Source organism: Haliotis asinina, chromosome 1 (genome assembly GCF_037392515.1).
Source record: "Haliotis asinina isolate JCU_RB_2024 chromosome 1, JCU_Hal_asi_v2, whole genome shotgun sequence".
NCBI lineage: Eukaryota > Metazoa > Mollusca > Gastropoda > Lepetellida > Haliotidae > Haliotis > Haliotis asinina.
The window spans coordinates 53,375,062-53,401,272 of NC_090280.1; the positions used below are offsets into that span (position 1 = coordinate 53,375,062).

The following is a 26,211-nucleotide window of genomic DNA, read 5'->3' on the forward strand; positions in this document are numbered from 1 at the left end:
GGAAAGACAACATGTCCGAAGGAAATGATGTCGTGTACAAAGGTAAGTAAAAGCGATGAAATCCTGTTTACGTATATGCATAAGTAAGTCTTGATTTGTTTAGTAGAAAAGTTGATTGTACCTTTCTGAATATGAATGAAATTGAACGACGTAGCCTTGATCAATGAACTTTTGAGAGTGGGGCTGTGGCTCACCTCAAATTGAAGTGTGAATCAGTTGAAAATGCAGTTGTGCTCCCGTGTTTGAATCATTACGTTGCATACCAGATATGCTGACCTTATTCCGAACACCGGGCGTCATACTCTTCAGTGATACTTTCCTTCAGTTGTTACCGCTTTTGTACACCGTTCCGATTGGAAATCTATTTAGTCTTTTGTTGATGTTGTGGAATTTTGTAAACACATGACCTCATTTTCTTCTCCCACTTCTCACTTAGACCTCAGATCTAACGTATATTAGGGCCGGTGGTTTAAGCATTCGCTCGTCATACCGAAGACCCGGATTCGATGACGACTTGGGTACAATATGTCAGACCCACTTCTCCTGTCCCCTGCCTTAATATTGCTGGAAAACTGAAGAGGTACATACAATCTTACTCACTTACTAACACATAATCACACAGTTTCTATGTGATTTCAAAGTCTATCATGCACTGAATTGTATGACCAATTGGATTGTACCAAAACAGCAGGCTGTTCAGACAATTTTTTTCTACTTCATATCTTTAACTTGAAAAATAACAATATAGCACTACACAATGTTAGAAATAGAATCAGTCCTGTTATTGAAGACCATTTGATGTGAGGACAAGAGAATGTGGCTTTTGTCAACGCGTCGTATGTGATCAACGTGATTACATACATGCAATACTTTGACGAAATGATGAATGAATACGTTGATGAAGACGAAGACATAGTTTAGTTCGCACTTCTTTAGTTGGTTTCACAAGACATGACAAACAAGTATACACGAATGAGGTGAGCGGACTTCCAGCTCAACACCCGGGCCTTTCCTGCGAGCGGCATAATCCTGCTCGCGGTCGTCCCTACAAAGACAGTCGGAATGCCGGTCTCCACACTCACATCTCACCTCCCAGTATAGATGTGAGCATACATATATATAGGTTTTTAAGAACAATAGACAGGCAAAGATTCAACAATGGACAGATAGAGAAACTAATAGCACTTCCTTCTACAGTTGATGTGATGACAGACACAGCCAAGGGAGATGACCAATAAAGGCCATTAATGTCATATACAGTAATTAATGGAAGTGACAAAGAGGAGCAAGGTAGCTGACAAAACATTGTACTCTGCGGTAGTGATAAAGATCAAGATTGTAGATTGAATAAAAATAACTAAATATCATATAGCCTGGCTACCTAGTTTTTGTTCTGTAGAAATATTTGGACATGGCTGTCCTGACACTATAACACTTTGTTTTTAAACAAGGACTGACTGAGTATGGCTTTATGCCGCGTTTAGCAGTATTCCAGCACAGTCACAGCGGGGAACAACAGAAATGGGCGTCAATGAATGTGGGCAATCGAACCCGTGTCTTCGGCGTGACGAGGAACGCTATACCCACTATTCTGTCCCAAAGCTCCAATGATGATGACTGCTACATCATGTACAGTTCAGTCAGTATTCATCCTCATCATTATCATCGTCATCATCAATATTGTTAATTATGTACAGAAGGGCACCCATATCTTATCAATTATGGTTGGACTAATTTCAGGTTATGCCGGTGGAAGTCATTATCACGCTCTGCCTCCCCGAAGCACCCATCTACGAAAAGTACACTAGTGAGGCATCAGACAGTTATATCTATGGCACTGAGATTCAAACAAATAGAGAGGCATCTCCTCTTCATCGGCTGTTTCAAGACGATGTTCCGTGTGTGGTGTGCCAGAGTCATCACAAAACAAGTGCCATCATGGTACCTGCCAGGAACGAGTGTTTTCCTGGATGGCACCTGGAATACAAGGGCTATCTGTTTGGTGGCTCTACTACACACACTGGTTCCAGTGATTATGTCTGTGTAGATACTGAAGCAGAGGTTATCCCTGGGGGTAAAGCAAACACAGACGGCCATTTCTTGTATATGATCGACGCCAAATGTGGTGCCTTGCCCTGCACACCTTATGTCGACGGCTGGGAGTTGACATGTGCCCTTTGCACTAAGTAAAATATTTCAAACAAGCTATGTGTTTTCTCAAATTCTGTATAAGTCTGTGTATTGAGAGAAATATTTCAGTATTGACCATATGCATGACTGTCGTACATGCAGATTAGATTCAACGCTATACATGAAATACAACGCTTCGAAGACAGTGCAGCCAATCAATGAAGCCTTAAAGGAAACTTCTCGCGTTTTCTCCTGTTATGAAAGGGAAACATCATTTGTGAATGAATTTGGAGAAATTTCTCATGTGGTATGCATCCCTAGTCCGCATATACAACAGAATCTGTATTGGGCGAAATGCTTATACGAAGCTATTGCTAAACAGAAAGTATGCAGGGTATTGGATCAATTTGAAGAGAAAAGGAAAACATATATAAATTAACAACTATTATATTTCAAAACATGGTTCAGTCTTACAGCAAATGTACACAATTTCATTTCATAATACGTCGAAAGTACCGTTAGACTGACACTGAAGGACGTGACTTGGCTGAAGCATGTCATCGTGTCCTAATTGTGTAAATTGACGCTCATGTTGTTGATGACTTGATTGACTGATCCTGACTGGAATATCTAAAGACAGTTTTTATCTTGTTGAGTGCGGTACCCACACGTCAGCATGTCTTAGACGTTTTACCGTTATAAGTATCATCCGTTATCGTGCATTCATCGATATGGGATCGCATAGATACTGATAGGGATCAGTACCGATACTAGTATTGGAACATACAGATCACAATCGACTTAGGATCACACAGATCGACACCAATAAGGAATCATAGAGATCACCATCGATATGGAACCACATAGATAAACATCGATACAGGATCACATAGATCAACATCAGTATGGGATTACATAGATCAGGATCGATATAGAGTCACATAGATCAACATGGCTATAAGATCAGACAGATCAACATCGACATACTATCATACAAATCAGCACTGATACGGTATCACATAGATAAGCATCGATATGGGACCACATCGATCAGGATCGATACGGCATGATATTGACCAGCATCAATATGGGATCACATAGATCAACATCCATCTGACATCACGTAGATCAGCATCGATATGGCATTATATAGATCGGATCGCATGTATATACAGTATATTTGGTGGTTACTTCTGTACACTTGGTTACAGAGGAATGTTTAGCATGGAGCATATTAGTTCCATGCACCAACCTGTTGCGGAGATATTGTGCCAGTAAGTGGTATCTGGAATGCAAGAGGCACATGGCAGTAATTTACCAGAACAACACAAATACGTTCAACTGCGGAACACTTGAAACTTCGACTCTCAAGCCACAACGACTAATCATCAACGACAATGGTGTGCGGACCTTGAAGGGAATATTTTATATGATATCTTGCAACCAGTCAGTACAAATATGTAGACTCAGAACGTGTCAGCAATCTCTTGTATATCAACACGATCTACTCAGTTGTTGTTCTTGTGTTGTGTTCAGTTCAGCGATGTATTGAGAGTACAAAGAGAAATTCACAAACGTCAACCCTGTTGTTTAGGAATATACAAATGTATGTACATATTCAGGACGCTATGGTCCAACACCTGGGGAAATATGTACTGATACTTAATGTGCGTTAAACACTTGAAAACTATTTGAAACGGAGACATCTTGAACACTTCACAACTGTCAAACCCGTGAAGAGTGTGTATATAACCACAACCAAACGTGTTTGTATTCAGACTTGCAACCATGAAGCTAAGGCTGTATGCTGTTACGATCGTCCAGGTTGGGACAACCAGAGGTATGTGTTCATATGTTCGCGCTTAGATGATCGATTCTCTAGTTTTCCTAAAGAACACGACAGTGTAGAAAACAACATGATCATATCATTCGTTAAAACTGACCCAGCCTGTAAGGGCAAATGAATCTGCAGGTATGTCTATCACACGAATGACTTTAAGAAACCATGTTGTTGTGACAGTGCTGTCCATCATCTTTATTATAGACAGTCATGTTGTTTTATCAGTTGTGTGTTGATACGATATGAGCAGTCATTTTGCTTTTTTCAGTTATGTCTAGATACGATCTGACCAGTCATGTTGTTTTGTCAATTGTTTCTAAGTACGATCTAAACAATCATGTTGTTTTTTCAGTTGGTTCTAAATACCTTCTGAAAAATTATTTTGTCTTATCAGTTGTGTCTAGATATGATCTAAACAATCATGCTGTTTTATCAGTGGGGTCAAGATACGATATGAACAGTCATGTTGTTTGATCAGTTGTGTCTAGATACGATGTGAACAATCATGTCGCTTTATCAGTTGTGTCTAGATATAAGCTGAGCAATCATTTTGTTTTATCAGTTGGGTCTACATACGATCTGTGCAAACATGTTGTTTTATGAGATGTCTCTAGATACGATCTCACCGGTCATGTTGATTTGTCAATTCTATCTAGATACGATATCAACAGTCAGGTTGTTTTATCAGTTGTGAGTAGTATCTAGATACTTTATGAACAATCATGTAGTTTTATCATTTGGGTCAAGATACGATATGAACAGTTATGTTGTTTTATCAGTTGTATCTAGATACGATCTGCACAATGACGTTTTTTTGAGTTGTGTCTGGATACGATATTAACCTTCATGTTGTTTTATCACTTCAATGCAAAAAGGATATGACCAATCATGTTGTTTTATCACTTCTGTCTAGATACGATCTGAACAATCATATTCTTTTAACAGTTGTGTCTATATACGATATAAATAGGCATGTTGTTTTAACAGTTATGTCAAGAAACGAGATGAAGGATCATTTTGTTTTATCAGTTGTGTATAGAGACGATATGAAGTATCGTGTTGTTTTATCAATTGTGTCCAGATGTAGGGTGAATAATCCTGTTGTTTTATCAATTGTGTCGCGATACGATGTAAACCATCATGTTGTTTAATCCCTTAGGACTAGATAAGATGTGAAGAATCATGTTGTTTCATCAGTTGTGTCTAGACAGCATATGAACAATCATGTTGTTTTATCAGTTGTGTCTAGACACCTTCTGAACTATCCTGTGTTTTCATCCGATGGGTCTAAATACCATATGACTAATCATGCTGTTTTGTCAGTTGTGTCCAGATACGATCTGAACAATCATGTTGTTTTATCAGTTGTTTCTAGAGACGATATGAACTACTACGTTGTTGCATGAGTTATGTCTAGATAAGATGCGAACAGTCGTGTTTTTTATCATTTGTGTCTATATACGATCTGAACCATCATGGTGTTTTATTCATTGGGTCTAGATACGATATCAAGAGTCATGTTGTTTTACCATTTGTCTTTAGATACGATATGAACACTCATGTTATCAGTTGTGCGTAGATACGATGTGAACAATAGTATTGTTTTATCATTTCTTTCTAGATACGGTATCAACAGTCATGTTGTTTTATCAGTTGGATCTAGATACGATATTGGCAGTTTTGTTGTTTTATCAGTTCTGTTCTGATACGATCTGAACGAACCATGTTGTTTTATCAGTTGAGTGTAGAAACGATATGACCAATCATGCTGTTTTATCAATTGTGGGGCGGTTGGGTAGCCTAGTTGTTGAAGTATTCGCTCGTCAAGCCGACGACCCGGGTTCGATTCCCCACACGGGATTCCCTACAATGAGTGAAGCCCATTTTCTGGTGTCCCCCGCCGTGATATTGCTGGAATATTGCTAAATCGGTGTAAAAGTAAACTCACTCACTCACTCACTCACTCACTCATTTTCAGTTGTGTCTAGATACGATCTGAACAGTCATGTTGTTTTATCAGTTGTTTACAGATTCGATATGAACAGTCATCTTGTTTTATCAGTTGATTTTTGGATACTATATGGACAGTCATCTTGTTGTATGAGTTGTGTCTGGATATGACATGAATAGTCATGTTGTTTTATCAGTTGTGTCTAGATAAGATCTGAACAATAACGTTGTTTTCTCAGTAGGGTGTAGACACAATATGAACAATCATGTTGTTTTATTAGTTGTGTCTAGATGCCATCTGAACAGTCATGTTGTTTTATCCGTTCTGTCTAGATACGATATGCTGTTTTATCAGTAGTGTCTATATACATTATGAAGGGTCATGTTATTTTATCTGTTGTGTTTAGAGACGATCTGAACAACCATTCTGTTGTATCAGTTTTGTGTGGAGACGATATGACCAATGAGTTTCTTTTATCCGTCGTGTGTAGATACGATATGAACAATCATGTTCTTTGATCCGATGTGTCTAGATACAGTATGAAAAATCGTGTCAAAAAGTTGTGTCTACATACGATATAAAAAGTCACTTTTTATGAGTTGGGTCTAGATACGATGTGAACAGTGATTTTTTTTTATCAGCTAGGTCTAGATGCGTTATAAAAGAGTCATGTTGTTTTGTAAGTTGTGTATAGATGCGATGTGAAGCATCATGTTGTTCTATCAGTTGTGTCCAGAGACGATATAATGCATCATCTTCTTTTATCAGTTATGTCTAAATGCGAGCTAAACAATCACGTTGTTTTTTCAGTTGTGTCTAGATACGATCTGATCAATAACGTTCTTTATCAGTTTCGTTTAGATACGATGTGAACAGTCATGTTGTTTTATCAGTTGTTTACAGATTCGATATGAACAGTCATCTTGTTGTATGAGTTGTGTCTGGATACGACATGAATAGTCCTGTTGTTTTATCAGTTGTGTCTAGATAAGATCTGAACAATAACGTTGTTTTCTCAGTAGGGTGTAGATACAATATGAACAGTCACGTTGTTTTATCAGTTGTGTCTAAATACAGTATGAACATATATGTTGTTTTATCAGTTGTGTGTAGATACGATCCGAACAACAATATTGTATAAACAGTTGTGTCTATGTACGATAGAAACAGTCTTGTATTATCAGTGGTGCGTAGATACGATACGAACAGTGATGCTGTTGTATCATTTGTGTCTAAAGACGATTTGAACCATCATGTTGTTTTATCAGTTGTGTCTAGAGACGATATGAACAATCATATTTTTAGCGAATAACGTCCACCTGCGATGTGAATAATCACGTTGTTATGTCAGTTGTGTCCACCTGTGACATGAACAAATGATGCCCTTATTTCAATAGTGTCCACCTGCGATATGAATAATGATGTTGTTGTGTCAGTGGTGTCGAAAATAGAGAAGGGAGTTCCTACACTGGGTATTGTTTGTTTCCTTGGTCACAGCTGCTGCCCTGAATCAGAACTATGCGGACTGTCCCGCGGACCGGAGGTTCCTGCATGACCTGAAGTCACTGTTGAGGATACACCTGGGAGAGAAGATTATACCACCTGAAACTAACTCTTCACAATGGACCAAATCGAGTAAACGATTACGTTAACCTTACGATGCCATACTGAATTCACAGGTGAAAACCGGATTACACTTGATGTTTGTCGTAACAGGCGATTAACAGGGGGTCAGGCTCGCTGACTTGGAAAGCACGGGTCGATGCTCATGCTGGTGACCACTGGATTGTGTTGTCGACACTCAATTATTTACAAACCGCCGCCATGTATCTAGACTATTGTTGAATAGGGCGTAAACTAACTCACTCACTTGTACTCCATTTCTATCTGATATTTTCTTTGATATTTGTTTCACTTGGAGCAGGAGGAGCGACATTCATACGCTGGGGAAAGACAACATGTCCCAAAGGAAATGATGTTGTGTACAAAGGTAAGTAAAAGTGACGAAATCGTGTTTACATATATGCATAAGTAAGTCTTGATTCGTTTAGTAGAAAGGTTGATTGCACCTTTCTGAATATGAATGCAACTGAATGAGGTAGCCTTGATCAATGAACTTTTGAGAGAGGGGTTCTGGCTCACGTCAAATTCAAGTGTGAATCAGTTGAAAACGCAGTTGTGCTCCCGTGTTTTAATCATTACGTTGCTAGCCAGATATGCTGACCTTATTCCGAAAACCGAGCGTCATACTCTTGAGTGACACATTCCTTCAGTTGTTACCGCTTTGTACACCGTTCCGATTGGAAATCTATTTAGTCTCTTTTGTTGATGTTGTGGAATTTTGTAAACCCATGACCTCATTTTCTTCTCCCTTTTCTCACTTAGACCTCAGATCTAACGTTTTATTGGGCCGGTGGTTTAGGCATTCGCTTGTCATACCGAAGACTCGGATTCGATGAAGACTTGGGTACAATGTGTCAGGTCTATTTCTCAGCATTAATCTCGCACTATCACAGCTGGGGACAACAGAATTGGGCTTTAATGAATGTGGGCAATCGAACCTGTGTCTTCGGCGTGACAAGGGAATGCTGTCACCACTAGTCTGCCTCAAAGCTCCTAAGACGATAATGGCTACATCACGTGCAGTTCAGTCAGTATTCATCCTCATCATTATCTTCGTCATCATCAATAATATTAATTATGTACAGAAGGGCACCCATGTCTTATTAATTATGGTTGGACTAATTTCAGGTTATGCCGGTGGAAGTCATTATCACGCTCTGCCTCCCCGAAGCACCCATCTACGAAAAGTACACTAGTGAGGCATCAGACAGTTATATCTATGGCACTGAGATTCAAACAAATAGAGAGGCATCTCCTCTTCATCGGCTGGTTCAAGACGATGTCCCGTGTGTGGTGTGCCAGAGTCATCACAAAACAAGTGCCATCATGGTACCTGCAAGGAACGAGTGTTTTCCGGGATGGCACCTGGAATACAAGGGCTATCTGTTTGGTGGCTCTACTACACACACTGGTTTTAGTGATTATGTCTGTGTAGATAGTGAAGCAGAGGCAATCCCTGGGGGTAAAGCAGACACAGACGGCCATCTCTTCTATATGATCGACGCCAAATGTGGTGCCCTGCCCTGCCCACCTTATGTCGACGGCTGGGAGTTGACATGTGCCCTTTGCACTAAGTAGAAATATTGTAAACAAGCTGTGTGTTTTCTACAAATTCTGTATAAGTCTGTGTATTGAGAGAATTATTTCAGTATTGACCATGACTGTCGTACATGTAGACTAGATTCAACAATAGGGACTTGTATTGCTGAAAATAATACGTCCTGGGTCCAACAAGCGTACACTGATATCCATATACATATAAAGAAGGAAAGGGATGTAACGCACTCAAACTTGTCAAACACCCCACTCTCGATTATGGGCGAATTCTGAGTGGGAACTTGTAGAAAATACAGCCGCGATTCTTACTGAAATAAGGCCAGAAACATTCCCAGATACATTCCCTCAACAGGCTTGCACCAACACGATATATCACGCCACGAAATATAAATAATACTATTATGTTTCAAAATATAGTTCAGATTTACAGCAAATGTACACAATTTCATTTCATAATACGTCGAAAGGACCGTTAGACTGACACTGAAGGACGTGGTATGGTTTTCTCCACAATGTCATCATATTTTGAATCAATAGTAAGTGTGTCCACCATTGACGTCAGTACACATCAAAACACGTCGACTCATTGAGGATGTAAGCCGACGAAAGACGTTAGGTGTGATTCGTGGTCATTCCCGTGGGAACCATTGTTCCAGCTGTTCAGTCTTCTGATTTGTAGGTAGTCCCATAAGTGATCTATCGGATTCATGTCGGAGAACAGACTGGCACACTGCACAACAACGATGTGGGCGTTATCAAGAAAGTTGTTTGTCAGTCTAGCAGCGGTATGAGGCCTTGCGTCATCATGTTGGCAGATAATGCGACGTTGTAATTGCTGGAGAGAAAAACTCACAACTGGTTGCCAAAACCTTATCAATGTATCTTCGAGCATTCAGATTGTCATCAATAAGCAAAATTCTCGTTTTGAGATCGCCACAGATCCCATTCCTATCACGTTACTGGCTTCAAACAGTTTGAACGCATTTCGGCGCTAAACCCACTCGTCTGTTAACACAAGCCCGACCGTCATTACTCAAAACCTACTGAGGACGGTGAACATCACACGTCGTCAATCACGCATCTACCAGCGTCCATCCCGACTGGCCCATGTCAGTCTACGACATCGGTTTTGAAGAGTCAGACGCAGTCCGTGGTAGGGTCGTCGTGGTCGAATGCCATGTTCTTCTAGTACACTGTATATCGACTGATACGGTGGCCTAGTGCCGTCGCTGCTGTTGACGTCGACGTAACAAAAAGAATTGTCCGGATGTGGCGATCATCACCGGAAGTTGTCAGACGTGGTCGACCACTTCAAGGCCTGTCTGACGTACTGGCAGTTTGTCTTAGTCGTTCCATCAGTATGATGACAATTTCTCTGATGCAACTGAAAGTTCTGGCAATGACCATAAGCTCATTGTTCAGCCATAGCGCGCGCTCTCTCTCTGTCACGGTTTGAATCAGCTCTCTCTTTCTCACGATGTGAATCAAAGATGTGTTTTACACAACTAGTTTGCTGGCGTGTCACGTGGGCTGATTTGGAATGTCAGTATGCATGTGCATTTCGTGTTGCATTAAAAAAAGTAGTTTTGCGTTTTTGCGGGTTTGGTTTGTTCCTGGATGGGTCAGTACGTGTGATATCTCTCAGTATAGTTTTATCACTTTATCTTTAATTATGTGAATCCTTATGCAATATTCTTCGGTGTGTAGTTCTTTTAGCACTGGTTCATTTATCCTATTATATTGCTTTTAGGACTGAATATCGATATAGGTCCCTCTAACCCTTAACTAAATAATGATCGGATTTCTAGGAATATGGGAGACGTAGCTGTCAGGAAATATGCCCCAACTTAACATATTTCACATCACGGTGTTTGTTGGGATTATTAGTAACAGCATCCTGAACATAATTTAGAAGTAGACCATTACATGTCCGAATTTTGCAGATTGTGTGAGGAATTTAAAACTTACTTTTTTCACAAAGGTTCATGTACGACATTAACAAAATGCAATTTTCATATGAATTAAAATCTTTTCCGATCGAAGATGTTTCAGATTATTGGTGTTTTTTGGCCAGACCAAATCGCTTTCTCACACTTTGGACCTTGAATTTAAGGCTCAAACTGTGCTGAAAAAGGTTTCGAATCTCCTATTCAGTCTGACATTATGGTTTGTCATGCCCAGACTCGTGCTCTTCATGACACTGGAGAATATCATTCCAGTTCTCTTGGATTATCTACAACTCATAGAAATACATACATACAGGCGACTAACAAGATCGTCTGGTCAGGCTCTCTGACTTGGTTGAGACATGCCATCGTGTCCTAATTGTGTACATTGACGCTCATGTTGTTGATCACTGGATTGTCTGATCGTTTTCGGGAGGTTCAGAATGAGTGGGTTTACGCCACTTTTAGCAATATTTCAGCAGTATCACTACGCATCATGCCAGAAATGGGCTTCACATATTGTACCCATGTGGGAAATCGAACCCAGGGTTTTGCGTGACAAGCCAACGCTTTAACCTCAAGGCTACCACACCTCTCTCGGGTTCATTAATAGGGTATGGTGCAGTCACTGTGAGTAGCAGACAAACAGAGATGTGTATCAATGAGGGATCACCCAGGTCAGCATCGATATGGGATCGGATATATATGAACATCGATACTAGCATTTGAATATACAGATCAGCATCGGTATGGGATCAGATAGATGAACATCAATAAGGAATCACATGGATCAGCATCCGTATGGCATCACCTAGGTCAGCATCCGTGTGGCATCATATAGATCAGCATCGATACTAGTATTGGAATATACAGATCAGCATCGATAGGGATCACATAGATCAACATCAACAAGGGATCGGAGAGATCAGCACTGATCTGGAATTACACAGGTTGACATCGACATGGGATCACACAGATCAACATACTTATGGGATTATGGTTATCCATATGGGATCACACATACTTATGAATCTTGATAATATTATGAATTATACAGTACAATGTACCCGCCCTAATATGCTCAATACCTGTTTATTATTATTTGACCATCACCGTCACTTTCACCGATTTGCGAATGCCTTTCAGTTCACAACAATTATGTAAACAAATGTATCAGACTGGTATAAACAGTAGTAATGTGTTGGTAATTAAGAACATAATACTGAGTGCAACTGGGTAATTTCGTAATTTGCATGCACATCACATGCTCAACATCCGGGTTTGAAGCATCCATAAAAGAGTGATGTACGCATTGTCTGTTATTTCATACTGGATTAAAGTGGCCAAAGGTAGTTTGTATATCATTCAGTTCACGAGTAATGTGTATATAGAAACTATTTACAGAACTTGTATTGTTTTGCAGTTTTTTACCGCTACAACGAATAAAGTCAACATTCCATGGGTTAACTTACTGTTATAAAATCGCGAATGAGATTGAAAAAGTACAGTAAATGAACCATATTATTGTCCCTAGCCCCGCCTACAGTGCTCTAAATAGGTTATCCGAGTTAGTCAGTAGTCCATGCTTGTCATAATAGCCAACTAACGGCATCGGGTGGTCAGGCTCGCTGACTTGCGTTGAACGATGCTCATGCTGTTGATCACTGGATTGTGGAGTCCAGACTCGAATATTTGCTGGTCGTCGTCTTTTACCTGGAGTGCTTCCAAGTACAGCATTAAACAACAATGACTCAATCAGTTAATCAATCATTTTATTCTGAACATAGATTTCAGTCGTAATACCTTATTGGAACAGTTCTTACATTTACCAATTTCGACATAACAGGGAACGAGACAACATTTACAGGAAGGAAACTCAGTGTTATAATTACCATAAACCAACATGTATTTAGTCCGTGTGCAAGTCCAATCGGTATCCTGTTCTCTTCTCTATCTTGGGATGCTATAGTATACTTCCCTATTACCGTGTAGGTACAAGGTACTACCTTTACACTGTGTTTCATGGGATTAGTGATATTAGAGACTACCGTACCCCACCGTCGCTCTTTCGCTGGACCCTACTGGGGACGATTGTTTACCCTGTGAGCTACTGGTCAGGGTGGTCCAGACTGTGTGTTTTTGTGCTGACATGGTCAGGTCCTGCTTTGAGGAACAACTTTGAGTTAATGGACCAACCGAGAGACGTCAAAGAATGCATCATGTTTCTGAAATTCTTCTCCGGACCCGTACGCCCAAATCGTTGTGAAATGTGTGTTTCGAGAACATGTACAGAGATAAACGGAATATACACGACTAAGAAAAACGCTGAAATTGTCAACAAGGTCAATGTCACCTTCCAGTGTTCCTGTTCAGCTGGGCCCGTGAAGGTCCCGGGGTAGAATAGGCCTTTAGCAACCCATGCTTGCCATAGAAGGCGACTATGCTAGTCGTAAGAGGCGACTAACGGGATCAGGTGGTCAGGCTCGCTGACTTGGTTGACTCATGTCGTCAGTTCCCAATTGCTCAGATCGATGCTCATGATGGTAGTCACTGGATTGTCTGATCCAGACTCGATTATTTACAAATCACCACCATATGGCAGGAATATTACTGAGTGTGGCGTAAAACTAAACTCACTCCTCACCCCTGTTCAGCTGTGCCAAAGAGGGACTTCCGTCGACGTCTGATTACAGCCAACTAAATCCAGATACCAATGTTCAATGCCAGAAGAAGACACGGTGGAATATATGTGAGAAATATTTTAAATACTGTGTTATTGTAAGTTGTTAGACATGACAACGTGTTTAATGGACTTCCCAAACAAAGCGCGTTTGAAATATTTTAGGAATGTGCAACATACATATGATAAGAAACAGAGCAATGCTCAATGAGTGAGGAAGGAAGTCTTGAGCGAAAAGGATATGACAATCAGTCTCTCAAGAGCCAAAAGACAGATGATGATTGCGGACACTTTGGGAAAGGCGAGTCCCATGTAGTGCTTAGTTGAAACAGTCAAAACAGATGACAAGTAATTAGAATACATGACATCCTACTGCGCTCATATGTCAGCTGGCAGTCGCAGAATTCCACATAGGAGGAACCCACAGTCACATAACGGTAGGATATGCGACGTAACAATTTGTGTAGAAGTACACAACATCCGATGACATTCATCACTAAACCGGAAACGATGGGCCTTAGGATAAGATTAACATAAAATGTTGTTCTTTCTACTGTGTGGGTGGTGACGATTCCTGGTGTTTTATGAGGCCTTTGCTTTGCTGGAGGTGATGAGGATACATTTCTATGAGTTGCCAACGAAGATACTGTGATGTTACTGCTCTCGCTGGGGGCAACATGGAACAGGAGGATGAACACTTTTAAACTCAGTGGGATCATTTCCAAGTTTGGTGGTTTTCTCTACAACAGACAAAGGTTACATAACAGACGAACGTAATGTGAATGTATGTATAGGAGAAAACATGCCTCTGAGGTTTCGGTAAACAAGGGTTTGGAGGGAAATTTTCCGACCAGGATGATTTTACATTTTCAACCAAAACCGAGGAGAAGTGTTTTCTTTAACATATATACCGTCAATGATGGGTAATTACATTGTAGATTAGCATTTAATGAAGCTACATAAAAATGACTGAAGCGCGCGTAAAATCAATTTAACGACAGTAACTATATATAATAGTTTAACCCCACCACCTTCGTCGATCCGGTGGCCTTGCGGAAGAGCGTTTGCGATTAAACACAATTTTTTGCGATTTGCGGTTCAACACCGGCTTTTGAAAACATTTGAATTGTGAGTTTAATCTTGAAGGATTTGAATGTTGATGTTCATATAAAGTTAGGAAAAGAAAAACCTAGGAAGCGGTCTTACTAACGAAAAGTAAAACCTTGGAAGAGGTCTTTCTTGCGAAAAGTAAAATCTGTCCCTCCAAAACAAAAACCTCAAATGCGGTTATTCTGGGAAAGCAAGAGATGACCTAATATATGTATTGGAGAAACGACGCCACCGAGGTTTTGGTAGACAATGTAAAAGTGGAGTGGGAGGGACCCCACCCCGATTATAACGAGCTGATTGCTATAACGCGTCTGTGGAGCTACAGCATAAAGCACAATTCTTAGCGATAACTTCTTTGTGAGGCATTTAGAAGTTTGGAATGATAACAAGATATGGGTGCATGAAATCTTTTCTCTGTTTTGCCAATAATGCCTGTCGTTGAAATGGTCGTTGCTTAATGGCCCCAAAGAGTTCGTAACAAAGGTGGATTGTACGATGACCAAGCACCAAGTAACCTTGACCCTCAGACATAATCCGCCATGCCATACATTCTAACAACACAACCCTTAGACGGACCGGATCTCTATTGATAAACAATCTAGATTGTTCTATACTTTATGGAGAGGTGCAGACAGCATGACCTTAAGTGAGACGTCATATACTGTCTCTGTTTGATGATGTCGTAAAATGATTCACAATGCATCTACTTCACCGGTTACACCTGTTATGTGTTTTTAAGCATATTCAGCGTAGTTCTGTAACGCAGAATGAGACTGATATAATATCAGTTCCAAACCAGACCACCAAACCCTTCTAGCGGCAGAGCCTCGTTTTAAGATCGCCATAATTTCCTGGTGTCAGTTTGTCAGAGCACGCTTTACGACGTGTTTGAAAGAATTATGAGCATGGTGTTGCAATATACAAGTGCGCAGATGCATCGGATCATACTGATTAATATTTGTGTATCCAGTTAAATAAATTAGTCTAGACATTCGGGACTGGATATTGCACTAAATGGCACAATAAGACGGAATCCAATCAACAGGAAACGGGAATGTTGTGTAACCAGTGTTTTTACTTGATGGTTTGGTTTCTTTAATTACGATGAGGAGGTCGTACCCCTAGCCTTACTGTGAATTTTCAGAAGATGCAGTCGGATGTTAAGAGACAGGAACTTTTCCTCCCACATACACATTTTATCGTTGTATAAAGACAAAATAAGCTAACAAATGCTTGGAATAATTCCCCCAATAAATAAATGAGTGAGTGAGTGAGTGAGTGAGCGAGAGAACGAACGAACGAACAAACGAACGAACGAACGAACGAACGAGTAAATGTCGATGCTTGTGTATACCAGTTGAAAATTGAGCAGCTTATATGCTTCTGAAAAAGGGTGACTAACCTGATGGGGTCAGACTTGCTGACTTGAAAACTCATGTCATCATGCCCCCATTGTTTGGATGCATGCTCATGCCGTTGTTCACTTGATTGTCTGATCCAGACTCGATTATTTACAGACCACCATCATATCGCTTGTATATTGCTGAATTCGCCATCAACAACCAACGAATTAACCAACCATTGTTTCCAGAAACTAATGATAGAGTGGAAAAGCTCGGAGCGTGAATTTTCTGCAGCATACCGATGTCCATTTGCATGACATTAGATTCCGTGGGCTTTGAATTAGGTGTGGATTGGCATGTAGCATGTGTTTTAGAGTTTCCTTGCAGGTTAGCGCCACATTCATGCCAGCTGTTTGGTTACAGGCTTTTGTATAAAATGACTACGAGGATGCGTAGTGGGGCTCAAGGAAACACGATGTGTTATCCTGGGTTTCCGGGTTGGTGGTGTAACCATAGCGTTAAAGTTTCCCATCCCCATGCTAAAGACCCGAGTTCGATTCCCCACGGACAACGTGTGAAGCCCGTTTCTGGTATCCCACGCCAAACTATTGTTGAAATATTGCTTAAGATGCCGTAAAACCCAGCTCACTCACTCTCTCGGGTTTTCGCTTATTGCTTTGAATCTTGTCGATATCCGAGTGCATAGCAGTGTTTTCACCAGCTCGAAATGTGTTCTTGGTCTTGCAGGAGAATAAGGACAGTATCCAGCAAACACATCCTGCAATACACTGAATCGGTGGAATTAATTTGCTAAAGGCAACAGTGGTGTTCCTTTGTAATCTCGGCTTCTGGATTTATAAGGTAAAGTAAAAGCATCACGAAAATACGGTCTTGCCTTTGGGGCACAACCGATTGATGAACTATCAGTCTGCACGGAATTCTCTAGAGAACTCTACAGTAGATCATTTGTTCCAGCATTCAAGGTATATGGATGGACGGATGCGACAAGCGGAAAGGTCATCTGTTCAGCTGTAACTTGTAGCCAGACTGTAAGATGTAGGGTCTTACATCAATAGTGCATGTATGTATATGATCCGGTCATCGCTAGGGTTGAAACCTTCACTCGCACTAAGATACCAAATCTAACACGCTCAAGCCCTAGCTGAACCCACAAACACCTAATGCCCAACCCCTAAACCGTTTTCGAATTCCTGGATTCGCCTTTTGTAATGGACATCAGAAATGGCCTTCACACGTTGATGTGAATGGACCCGGATCCTTGGCGTCACGTGCAAATGTTTTTAGTACTAGGCTGTACCGACGACCAAGAAAACATTTCTAATAAAGCATGATGACAGATATTACAATTAGTGTTTCACACCATCAGTTGAACATCTACATTTCAAAGTCGGCGAAAAAAATGCTCCATGATAATAAGTTGAGTTGTACGAGGTACATTTTCATAATGTTATTGAGACTCCCCATATTAGGAGAAACGCCTTATATCGAGATCTTAAAACAACATCCCGGCAGTAGTTTGACATATCGTAGTTTCACATCATGCCGTTGTGGAGCGTAATCTTGCGTCAAAACATTTGAGCATAGCGTAAAATCAAAACATATGTGATCGCATATCAGTGTTGATCTTGTGTGATCCCATATCGATGCCGATCTATGTGATCCCAAATTGATGCCGATCTATCTGACCCCATATCGATGCTGATCAATGTGAGCCCATATCGATGCGCATCTTGTTATCCGATATTGGCTCTGATCTATGTGATCCCATATTTATGTTGATCTATGTTATCTATAATGATGCTGCTCTAAATGATACCACACCGATGCTCTTTTATGTGATCCGATATGGATTCTGATGTATGTGATCCCATGTACTCGCATATGGATTTTGATCTGTATTATCCAATATCGATGCTGATCCTTGTGATCACATATCGATGCTGATCTATGTTTTCCCATATCGACGCTGATCTGTGTGATACCATATCAGCGCTAGTACTTGTGATCCTATGTCGATTCTGATCTGTGTGATCTTATATTGATACTGATCTATGTTATCCCCTATCGATAGTGATCTATGTGATCCCAAGTTGATGCTCATCTGTGTGATCCCACATCGATCTATGAAATCATATAGATCAGCATCGATGAGGGATCGAATAAATCAGCATGTATATACGGTGTATGTAGTGGTTACTTCACTGTACCTGGCTACAGAGTAACGTTTAGGAGGCAGCACATTTCTTCCATGTAAGAACCTGGCGAGGAGATATTGCGTCACTAGGTGGTATCTGGAATGCAAGAGACTCATGGCAGTAATTTACCAGAACAACACAAATACTTTCAACTTTGGAACACTTGAAACTTCGACTCCCGACCCACAATGACCAACCATGAACAACAATCGTGTGCGGACCTTGAAGGGAATATTTCATGTGATATCTTGCAACCAGACCGTACAAATATGTAAACTGAGAACGTGTCAGCAATCTCTTGTATATCAACACGATCTACTCAGTTCTTGTTCTTGTGTTCTCTGCAGCGATGCATTGAGTGAATATACTTCAACATGTGTGTATTCAGCACTTTATGACTCAACAGCTGAACAAATATGTACTGATACTTAATGTGCATTAAACACTTGTAAACAGTTTGGAGAGAAGAAATCCTGAACACTTCACAACAGTCTTACCCGTAAAGAGTGTGTATATGTAACTATCAACAATCACACGTGTTTGTATTCAGACTGCAACCATGAAGCTAACGCTGTATGCCGCTATCATCGTCCTGGTTGGGGTAGCCACAGGTATGTGTTCGCGTGTTCACGCTTAGATGATCGATTCTCTAGTTTTCCTAAATATCATGATCTATGAAACAACAGACTTTGGTCAAGAAGTAGCATACTATTCGTCCAAACAGACAACCTGTAACGTTCTGGTCAAATGAATCTGCGAGTATGTCTATGACGCGAAGGAATTAAAGAAAGCATGTTGTTATGACAATGATGTTCACCAGTGTGAACAGTTATGTAATTATGCCATTAGTGTCCACTTGCGACATGAACTATCATGTTGTTATAACAATTGTGTCCAACTGCGACATGAACGATCCTTTTGGTATGCCAGCTGTGTCCACTTGCGATATCAACAATGTCAGTGGTGTCTTCAGTATGAACAATAATTCTGTTCTGTCAGTTGTGTCCACCAGAAATAAAATTCTGTCCACCAGAATAATCATGCTGTTATGTTAATGGTGTTTAGCTGGGATATCAACAAATGATGATGCCCTTATGTCATTGGTATTCACCAGCAATATGAGCAGTCAGGTTGTTGTGTCAATGGTGTCGCACTTAAAGAACTTCTTACACTTCAACAATTCATGTGGACATGTCAAGTACATATTCTGCTAATATACGAGCACAACATCAGCTTATCTCTGACGACCATGATTGAAATTAAAATGAAACGCAATTATAAGTTAGAGAAGTTCCATAAACTGGCTACTATTTGTTTTTTGGGGGGCACAGCTGCGACCTTAAATCAGAACAATGCGGACTGTCCCTCGGACCGGAGGTTCCTGCATGATCTGAAGTCACTGTTGAGGATACACCTGGGAGAGAAGATTATACCACCTGAAACTGACTCTCCATACTGGACCAGCTCGGGTAAACACTTAGCTAATTCTACGATGTCATACTGGATAGCCGATGAAGAACCGGGATAGAACTGATCTTCAGTAGCCCATGCTTGCCGAAAGAGGCTACTAACGGGATCGGGTGGTCAGTCTCGCTGATTTGGAAGACACAGGTCGATGCTCATGCTGTTGACCCATTGATTGTGAGGTCCACACTCGATTATTTCCCCGCCGCCACATATATGGAATATTGCTGAATACGGTGTACAACTAACTCACCCACACGTCTCTGTGGTCGTTTAATGAGATCTGATATTTTCTTTGATTTTCTTGTTTCATTTGGAGCTGCAGGAGCGAAAGACAACATGGGGAAAGACAACATGTCCGAAAGGAAATGATGTCGTGTACAAGGGTACGTAAAAGTGGCGAAATCCTGTTTACATATATGCATAAGTCTTGATTTGTTTAGTAGAAACGTTGATTGCACCTTTCTGAATATATATGTGATGGAGACAAAAAGGCCTCCACTAATAGGGGACACACCCGGTCGTGCACGTAAGACGTGTCGCAAACACATGTACAGGCAGGACAACATAAAGCCAGCATAAGGAATTGCTCTGGCATCATTTAGGGCTCTGATGCGTCAAACGTGCAAATATCTTCAACGTGTCTGTCATAAAACGCTTTGGAAGCTGTATTGAGATCTTGACTGATGTAGCCTTGATCAATGAACTTTTGAGTATGCTGTTGTGGCTCACGTCAATTTCAAGTGTGAATCGGTTGAAAATGCAGTTGTGCTCCCGTGTTTGAATCATTAGGTTGAGTACCAGATATGCTGATCTTATTCCGAACACCCGGTCTCATACTCTTCAGTGACACTTTCCTTCAGTTCTTACCGCTTTGTACACCGTTCCGATGTGGAATTTATTTAGCCTCTTTTGTTCATGTTATGGAATTTTGTAGACCCATGACGACAATGAATGTGGGCAATCGAACCTGTGTCTTTCGGGTGACGAGGGAACGCTGTCACCACTAGACTGCCCCAAAGCTCCAAAGATGATAATGGCTACATCGCGTGCAGTTCAGTCAGTGTTCATCCTCATTATTATCATCGTCATCATCAGTATTGTTAATTATGTTCAGAATTCGAAGGACACCCGTATCTTATCAATTATGGTTGGACTAATTTCAGGTTATGCCGGTGGAAGTCATTATCAGGCGAAAGGGGGTCCGGGAACAACGCTGTGCCTCCCCGAAGCACCCATCTATGAAAAGTACACTAGTGAAGCATCAGACAGTTATATCTATGGCACTGAGTATGAAACAGGTAGAGAGGCATCTCCTCTTCACCGGCTGTATCAAGACGATGTTCCGTGTGTGGTGTGCCAGAGTCATCACGAAACAAGTGCCATCATGGTACCTGCCAGGAACGAGTGTTTTCCGGGATGGCACCTGGAATACAAGGGCTATCTGTTTGGTGGCGCTAGTGCACACACTGGTTCCAGTGATTATGTCTGTGTAGATAGTGAAGCAGAAGCCATGCCTGGGGGTAAAGCAAACACAAACGGCCATCTCTTGTATATGATCGACGCCAAATGTGGTGCCCTGCCCTGCCCACCTTATGTCGACGGTTGGGAGTTGACATGTGCCCTTTGCACTAAATAGAAATATTGTAAACAAGCTGTGTGTTTTCTCAAATTCTGTATGAGTCTGTGTATTGAGAGAAATATTTCAGTATTGTCCATACATGCAGATTAGATTCAACGGTGTACTCGCTCCATAATATTTCGAAGACAGTGCAGCCAATCACCTGTTTGTAAATCGTTATCACAGGGAAACATCATTTGTGAATGAATTTGGGAACATTTGTAATGTGGTATGTATCCACCAGTCCGCATGTACAACAGAATCTGTGTGGGTCGAAATGCGTGTACTAAACTAATGCTAAAAAGGAACTATGCAGGGTGTTTGACCAAACTTGAAAAGAAAAACATAAAAAATTAACATCTATTACATTTCAAACCATAGTTCAGTTTTACAGCAAATGTCATTTCATTTCATAATACATCGAAAATACCGTTAGACTGACACTGAAGGACGTGGTATGGTTTTCTCCACAATGTCATCATATGTTGAATCAATAGTAAGTGTGTCCACTATTGACGTCAGTACACATCAAAACTCGTCGACTCATTGAGGATGTAAGCCGACGAAAGACGTTAGGGGTGATTCATGCCCATTCCCATGGGAACCATTGCTCCAACTGTTTAGTCTTCTGATTTGTAGGTAGTCCCATAAGTGTTCTATCGGTTTCATGTCGCAGTAAAGACTGGACACAGCAAAGCTGTATGAGGCCTTGCGTTATCGTGTTGGCAGATAATGCCACGTGTTAACTGCTTGAAAACTGGCTTCACAATTGGTTGCCAAAACCTTATCACTGTATATTCGAGCATTCAGATTGCTATCAATAAGCGGTTTGAACGTATTTCGGCGTTAAACCCAAATCCTACTCAGGTCGTTGAACTTCACACGTCGTCAATCACGCATCTGACAACGTCGATCCCGACTGGCCCATGTCAGTCTACGACGTCGGTTTTGAAGAGTCAGACGCAGTCTGCGGTAGTGTCGAAGTGCTCGAATACCATGCTCACTTAGTCTCCAATGCAATGTACATCGACTGATACGGTGGCCTTGCGCCGTCGCTGTCGTTGACGTCGACGTTCTCAGATGAATGTTTCGAATGTGGCGATCATCACCGGACGTTGTCAGACGTGGTCGACCACTTCAAGGCCTGTCTGACGTACTGGCAGTTTGTCTTAATTGTTCCATCAGTGTGATTACAATTGCTCTGATGCAGCTGAAAGTTCTGTCAATAAACTCCTTGTTCATCCATTCCCTTAGCTCTCCCCCTCTTACGATTTGAATCAAACATGTGTTTTTCACATCTGGGTTGCTGGCGTGTCGCGTGGGGTGATTTGTAATGTCAGTATGCATGTGCATGTGCATACATCAGAAAAAGTCGTTTTGCTTTTTTCGCGGGTTTGGTTTGTTCCCGGATGTGTCGGTATGTGTGACATATCTCAGTATGTGAACTTATTTGTGACATCTACTCTGCGGTAGGGTCGTCCTGCTCGAATGCGACTTTCTCATAGTATACTGTACATCGACTGATAGGGTGGCGTAGTGCCGTCGCTGCCGTTGACGTTGACGGTACAAAAAGAATTCTCTATTGAATTGTCCGAATGTGGCGACGTTGTCAGACGTGTTTGACCACTTCAAGGCCTGTCTGACGTATTGTCAGTTTGTCTTAGTCGTTGCATCAGTCCGATGGCAATTGCTCTGATGTAGCTGAAAGTTCTGGCAATGACGATAATTCCGACAGCGCTCTCTCTCTCTTATGATTTGAATCAAACATGTTTTTCATAACTTTGTTTGCTGGCGTGTCGCGTGGGCTGATTTGTAATATCAGTGTACACGTGCATTTCGTGTTACATCCGAAAAAGTTGTTTTGGATTTTTCTCGATTTTGGTTTGTTTCCGGATTGACATGGTTCAATATAGTTTTAGCACTTTATGTTTAATTATGTGAATCCTTAATATGCAATATTCTTCGGTGTGTAGTTCTTTTTAGCACTGGTTCACTTATCCTATTATATTGCTTTTAGGACTGAATATCGATATAGGTCCCTATAACCCTTAACTAAATAATGATCGATTTTCTAAGAATATGGGAGACGTAGCTGTCAGGAAATATGTCCCAAATCAACATATTTCACATCACGATGTTTGTTGGAATTATTAGCAACAGCATCCTGATCATAATTTAGAAGTAGACCATTACATGTCCGAAAATTGCAGACTGTGTGAGGACCGTCTTTCCTCTAACAAAGGTTCATGTATGACATTATCAAAATGCAATTTTCATGTCGATTAAAATCTTTTCCGATCGAAAATGTTTCAGATCATTGGTGTTTTTTTCTGACCAGACCAAAGCGGTTTTTCACATTTTGGACCTTGAGTGGCTAGGTGAATTTAAGGCACAAACTATGTTGAACAAAGGCTCGAATCTCCTATTCAGTCTGACGGTTTGGTTTGTCACGCCCAGATTCGTGGTCTTCATGACACTGGAAAACATCTTTCCAGTTTTCTTGGCTTATCTACAACTCATAGAAATACATACATACAGGCGACTAACGAGATCGGGTGGTCAGGCTCGCTGACTTGGCTGAAACATGTCATCGTGTCCTAATTGTATAAGTCGCCGCTCATGTTGTTGATCACTGGATTGTCTGATCCTGACTGGAATATCTAAAGACGGCTTGAATGTTGCCGAGTAGGGTAACCACACGTCAGTATGCCTTAAACGGATTACCGCTATACATGTCATCCGTTATTGTGCATTCAGTGAACGTGTCAGTTCTCTGTGCGTATCTACGTGCATTCCAGCGAGATGTTGGTGTCAAGAGTGTTTGAGGAAACGGTATGTTTTCAGTTGACTCAAGGACTACTTTCTAGGTTGATGTAGACGAAATTAGTGGAATTACGTTCGACAGAAAGGTCGTTTTGGGGAGGTTTAGGAATGAGTGGTTTAACGCCACTTTTAGCAATATTTTAGCAGTATCACTGCGGGGCATGCCAGAAATGGACTTCACATATTGTACCTAATTGGGGAATCGATCCTGGGTTTTCCATGATAAGCCAACGCTTTAACCACTAGACTGTGATACCGCCCTCAGGTTCATTAATGGGGTATGGTGCAGTCACTGTGAGTAGCAGACAAGCATCGATGAGGGATCACACAGATCAGCATCGATATGGGATCACATATATAAGTATCGATACTGGTATTGGAACATAGAGATAAGCATCGATATGGGATGACATAGATCAACATAGATATGGGATCATATTGATCACAATCGATTTGGGGTCACATGCATCAACATCGCTAAGGGATCGCCCTGATCAGCATTGGTATGGAATTAAACAGATTGACATCGATATGGGATCACACAGATGAACATTGATGTGGGATCATATAATCAGCTTTCATATGGCATCACGTACATCAGCATCTACATAGACTCCCACAGATCAACATCGACATGGAATCACATAGATAAGCATCGATATGGGACCACAGAGATCACAAGCGATTTAGGATCACATAGCTCAACATCAATAAGGAATCACACATATCACCTTCGATATGGAATCACATAGATCAGCATTGATACAGGATCACATAGATCAACATCAATATAGGATTAGATAGATCATCATCGATATAGAATCACATAGATCAAATGGCTATAAGATCACGTAGATCATCGACAAAGCATCATACAGATCAGTATCGATATGGGATCACATAGATCAACATCCATATGGGATCATATCGATCAGCATCGATATGGGATCCCATAGATCTGTATTGATACTAGTGTTGGAACATGCAGATAAGCATCGTTAAGGGATCACATAGATCAACATAGATATGGGATCACATCAATAAGCAATTGCACAGATCAGCATTGATTTGCAATTACACAGTTTGACATCGATATGGGATCACATAGATCAACATCCATATAGGAGCACGCAGATCAACATCGTCATGGAATCACATAGATAAGCATCGATATGGGACTACAGAGATCAAAAGCGATTTAGGATCACATAGATCAATAGCAATAAGGAATCACACAGATCACCATCGATATGGGATCACACACATAAGCATCGATGTTGGACCACATAGATCAGCATCCATATGATATCACGTCGATCAGCAACGATATTTGATCACGCAGATCGATATGGGACCGCGTAGAACAGCATCGATATGGCATCATATAGATCATCAACTGTATGGGATCACATAGATCAACATCCATATGGGATCATATAGATCAGCATCGATATGGGATCACATAGATCAGCATATATGTACAGTGTGTTTGGTGGTTACTTCTGAACACCTGGTTACAAAGGAATGTTTAGCAGGCAGCATATTTGTTCCATGTACAAACCTGACCAGGACATATTGCGTCGCTAAGTGGTATCTGGAATGCAAGAGACACATGGCAGTAATTTACCAGAACAACACAAATACGTTCAACTGTGGAACACTTGAAACTTCGACTCTCGAGCCACAACGACCAACCATCAACGACAATCGTGTGCGGACCTTGAAAGGAATATTTTATATGATATCTTGCAACCAGGCAGTACAAATATGTAGACTCAGAACGTGTCAGCAGTATCTTGTATATTAACACGATCTACTCAGTAGTTTTTCTTGTGTTGTGTTCAGTTCAGCGATGTATTGAGAGTACAAAGAAAAATTCACACACGTCAACCCTGTTGTTTAGGAAT

The 26,211-nt window shown here is 40.9% G+C and overlaps 1 protein-coding gene and 2 pseudogenes across 1 annotated transcript; 2 read left to right on the forward strand and 1 right to left on the reverse strand.

The window, feature by feature from the left end:
* Window positions 1-11: 11 nt before the first annotated feature.
* On the forward strand, window positions 12-9,122 carry LOC137273714 (uncharacterized; annotated as a pseudogene).
* Window positions 9,123-13,154: 4,032 nt separating this feature from the next.
* On the reverse strand, window positions 13,155-15,682 carry LOC137273721 (uncharacterized; annotated as a pseudogene).
* A 3,273-nt stretch (window positions 15,683-18,955) lies between these two features.
* LOC137273731 (uncharacterized) lies at window positions 18,956-21,499 on the forward strand. Its single transcript, XM_067806542.1, has 4 exons — window positions 18,956-19,007; window positions 19,728-19,876; window positions 20,189-20,246; window positions 21,027-21,499. Exons 1-4 carry the CDS (start codon window positions 18,956-18,958, stop codon window positions 21,497-21,499), a joined length of 732 nt encoding a protein of 243 aa, XP_067662643.1.
* Window positions 21,500-26,211: the final 4,712 nt, after the last annotated feature.

Bases quoted from the DNA above. Each gene is read 5' to 3' on its own strand.
- LOC137273731 (XM_067806542.1), top strand. From the start codon at position 18,956: ATGAAGCTAACGCTGTATGCCGCTATCATCGTCCTGGTTGGGGTAGCC. The intron at 19,008-19,727 runs GTATGTGTTCGC...TGGGGGGCACAG, and splicing joins CCTGGTTGGGGTAGCCACAG to CTGCGACCTTAAATCAGAAC. The intron at 20,247-21,026 runs GTACGTAAAAGT...GACTAATTTCAG, and splicing joins AAATGATGTCGTGTACAAGG to GTTATGCCGGTGGAAGTCAT.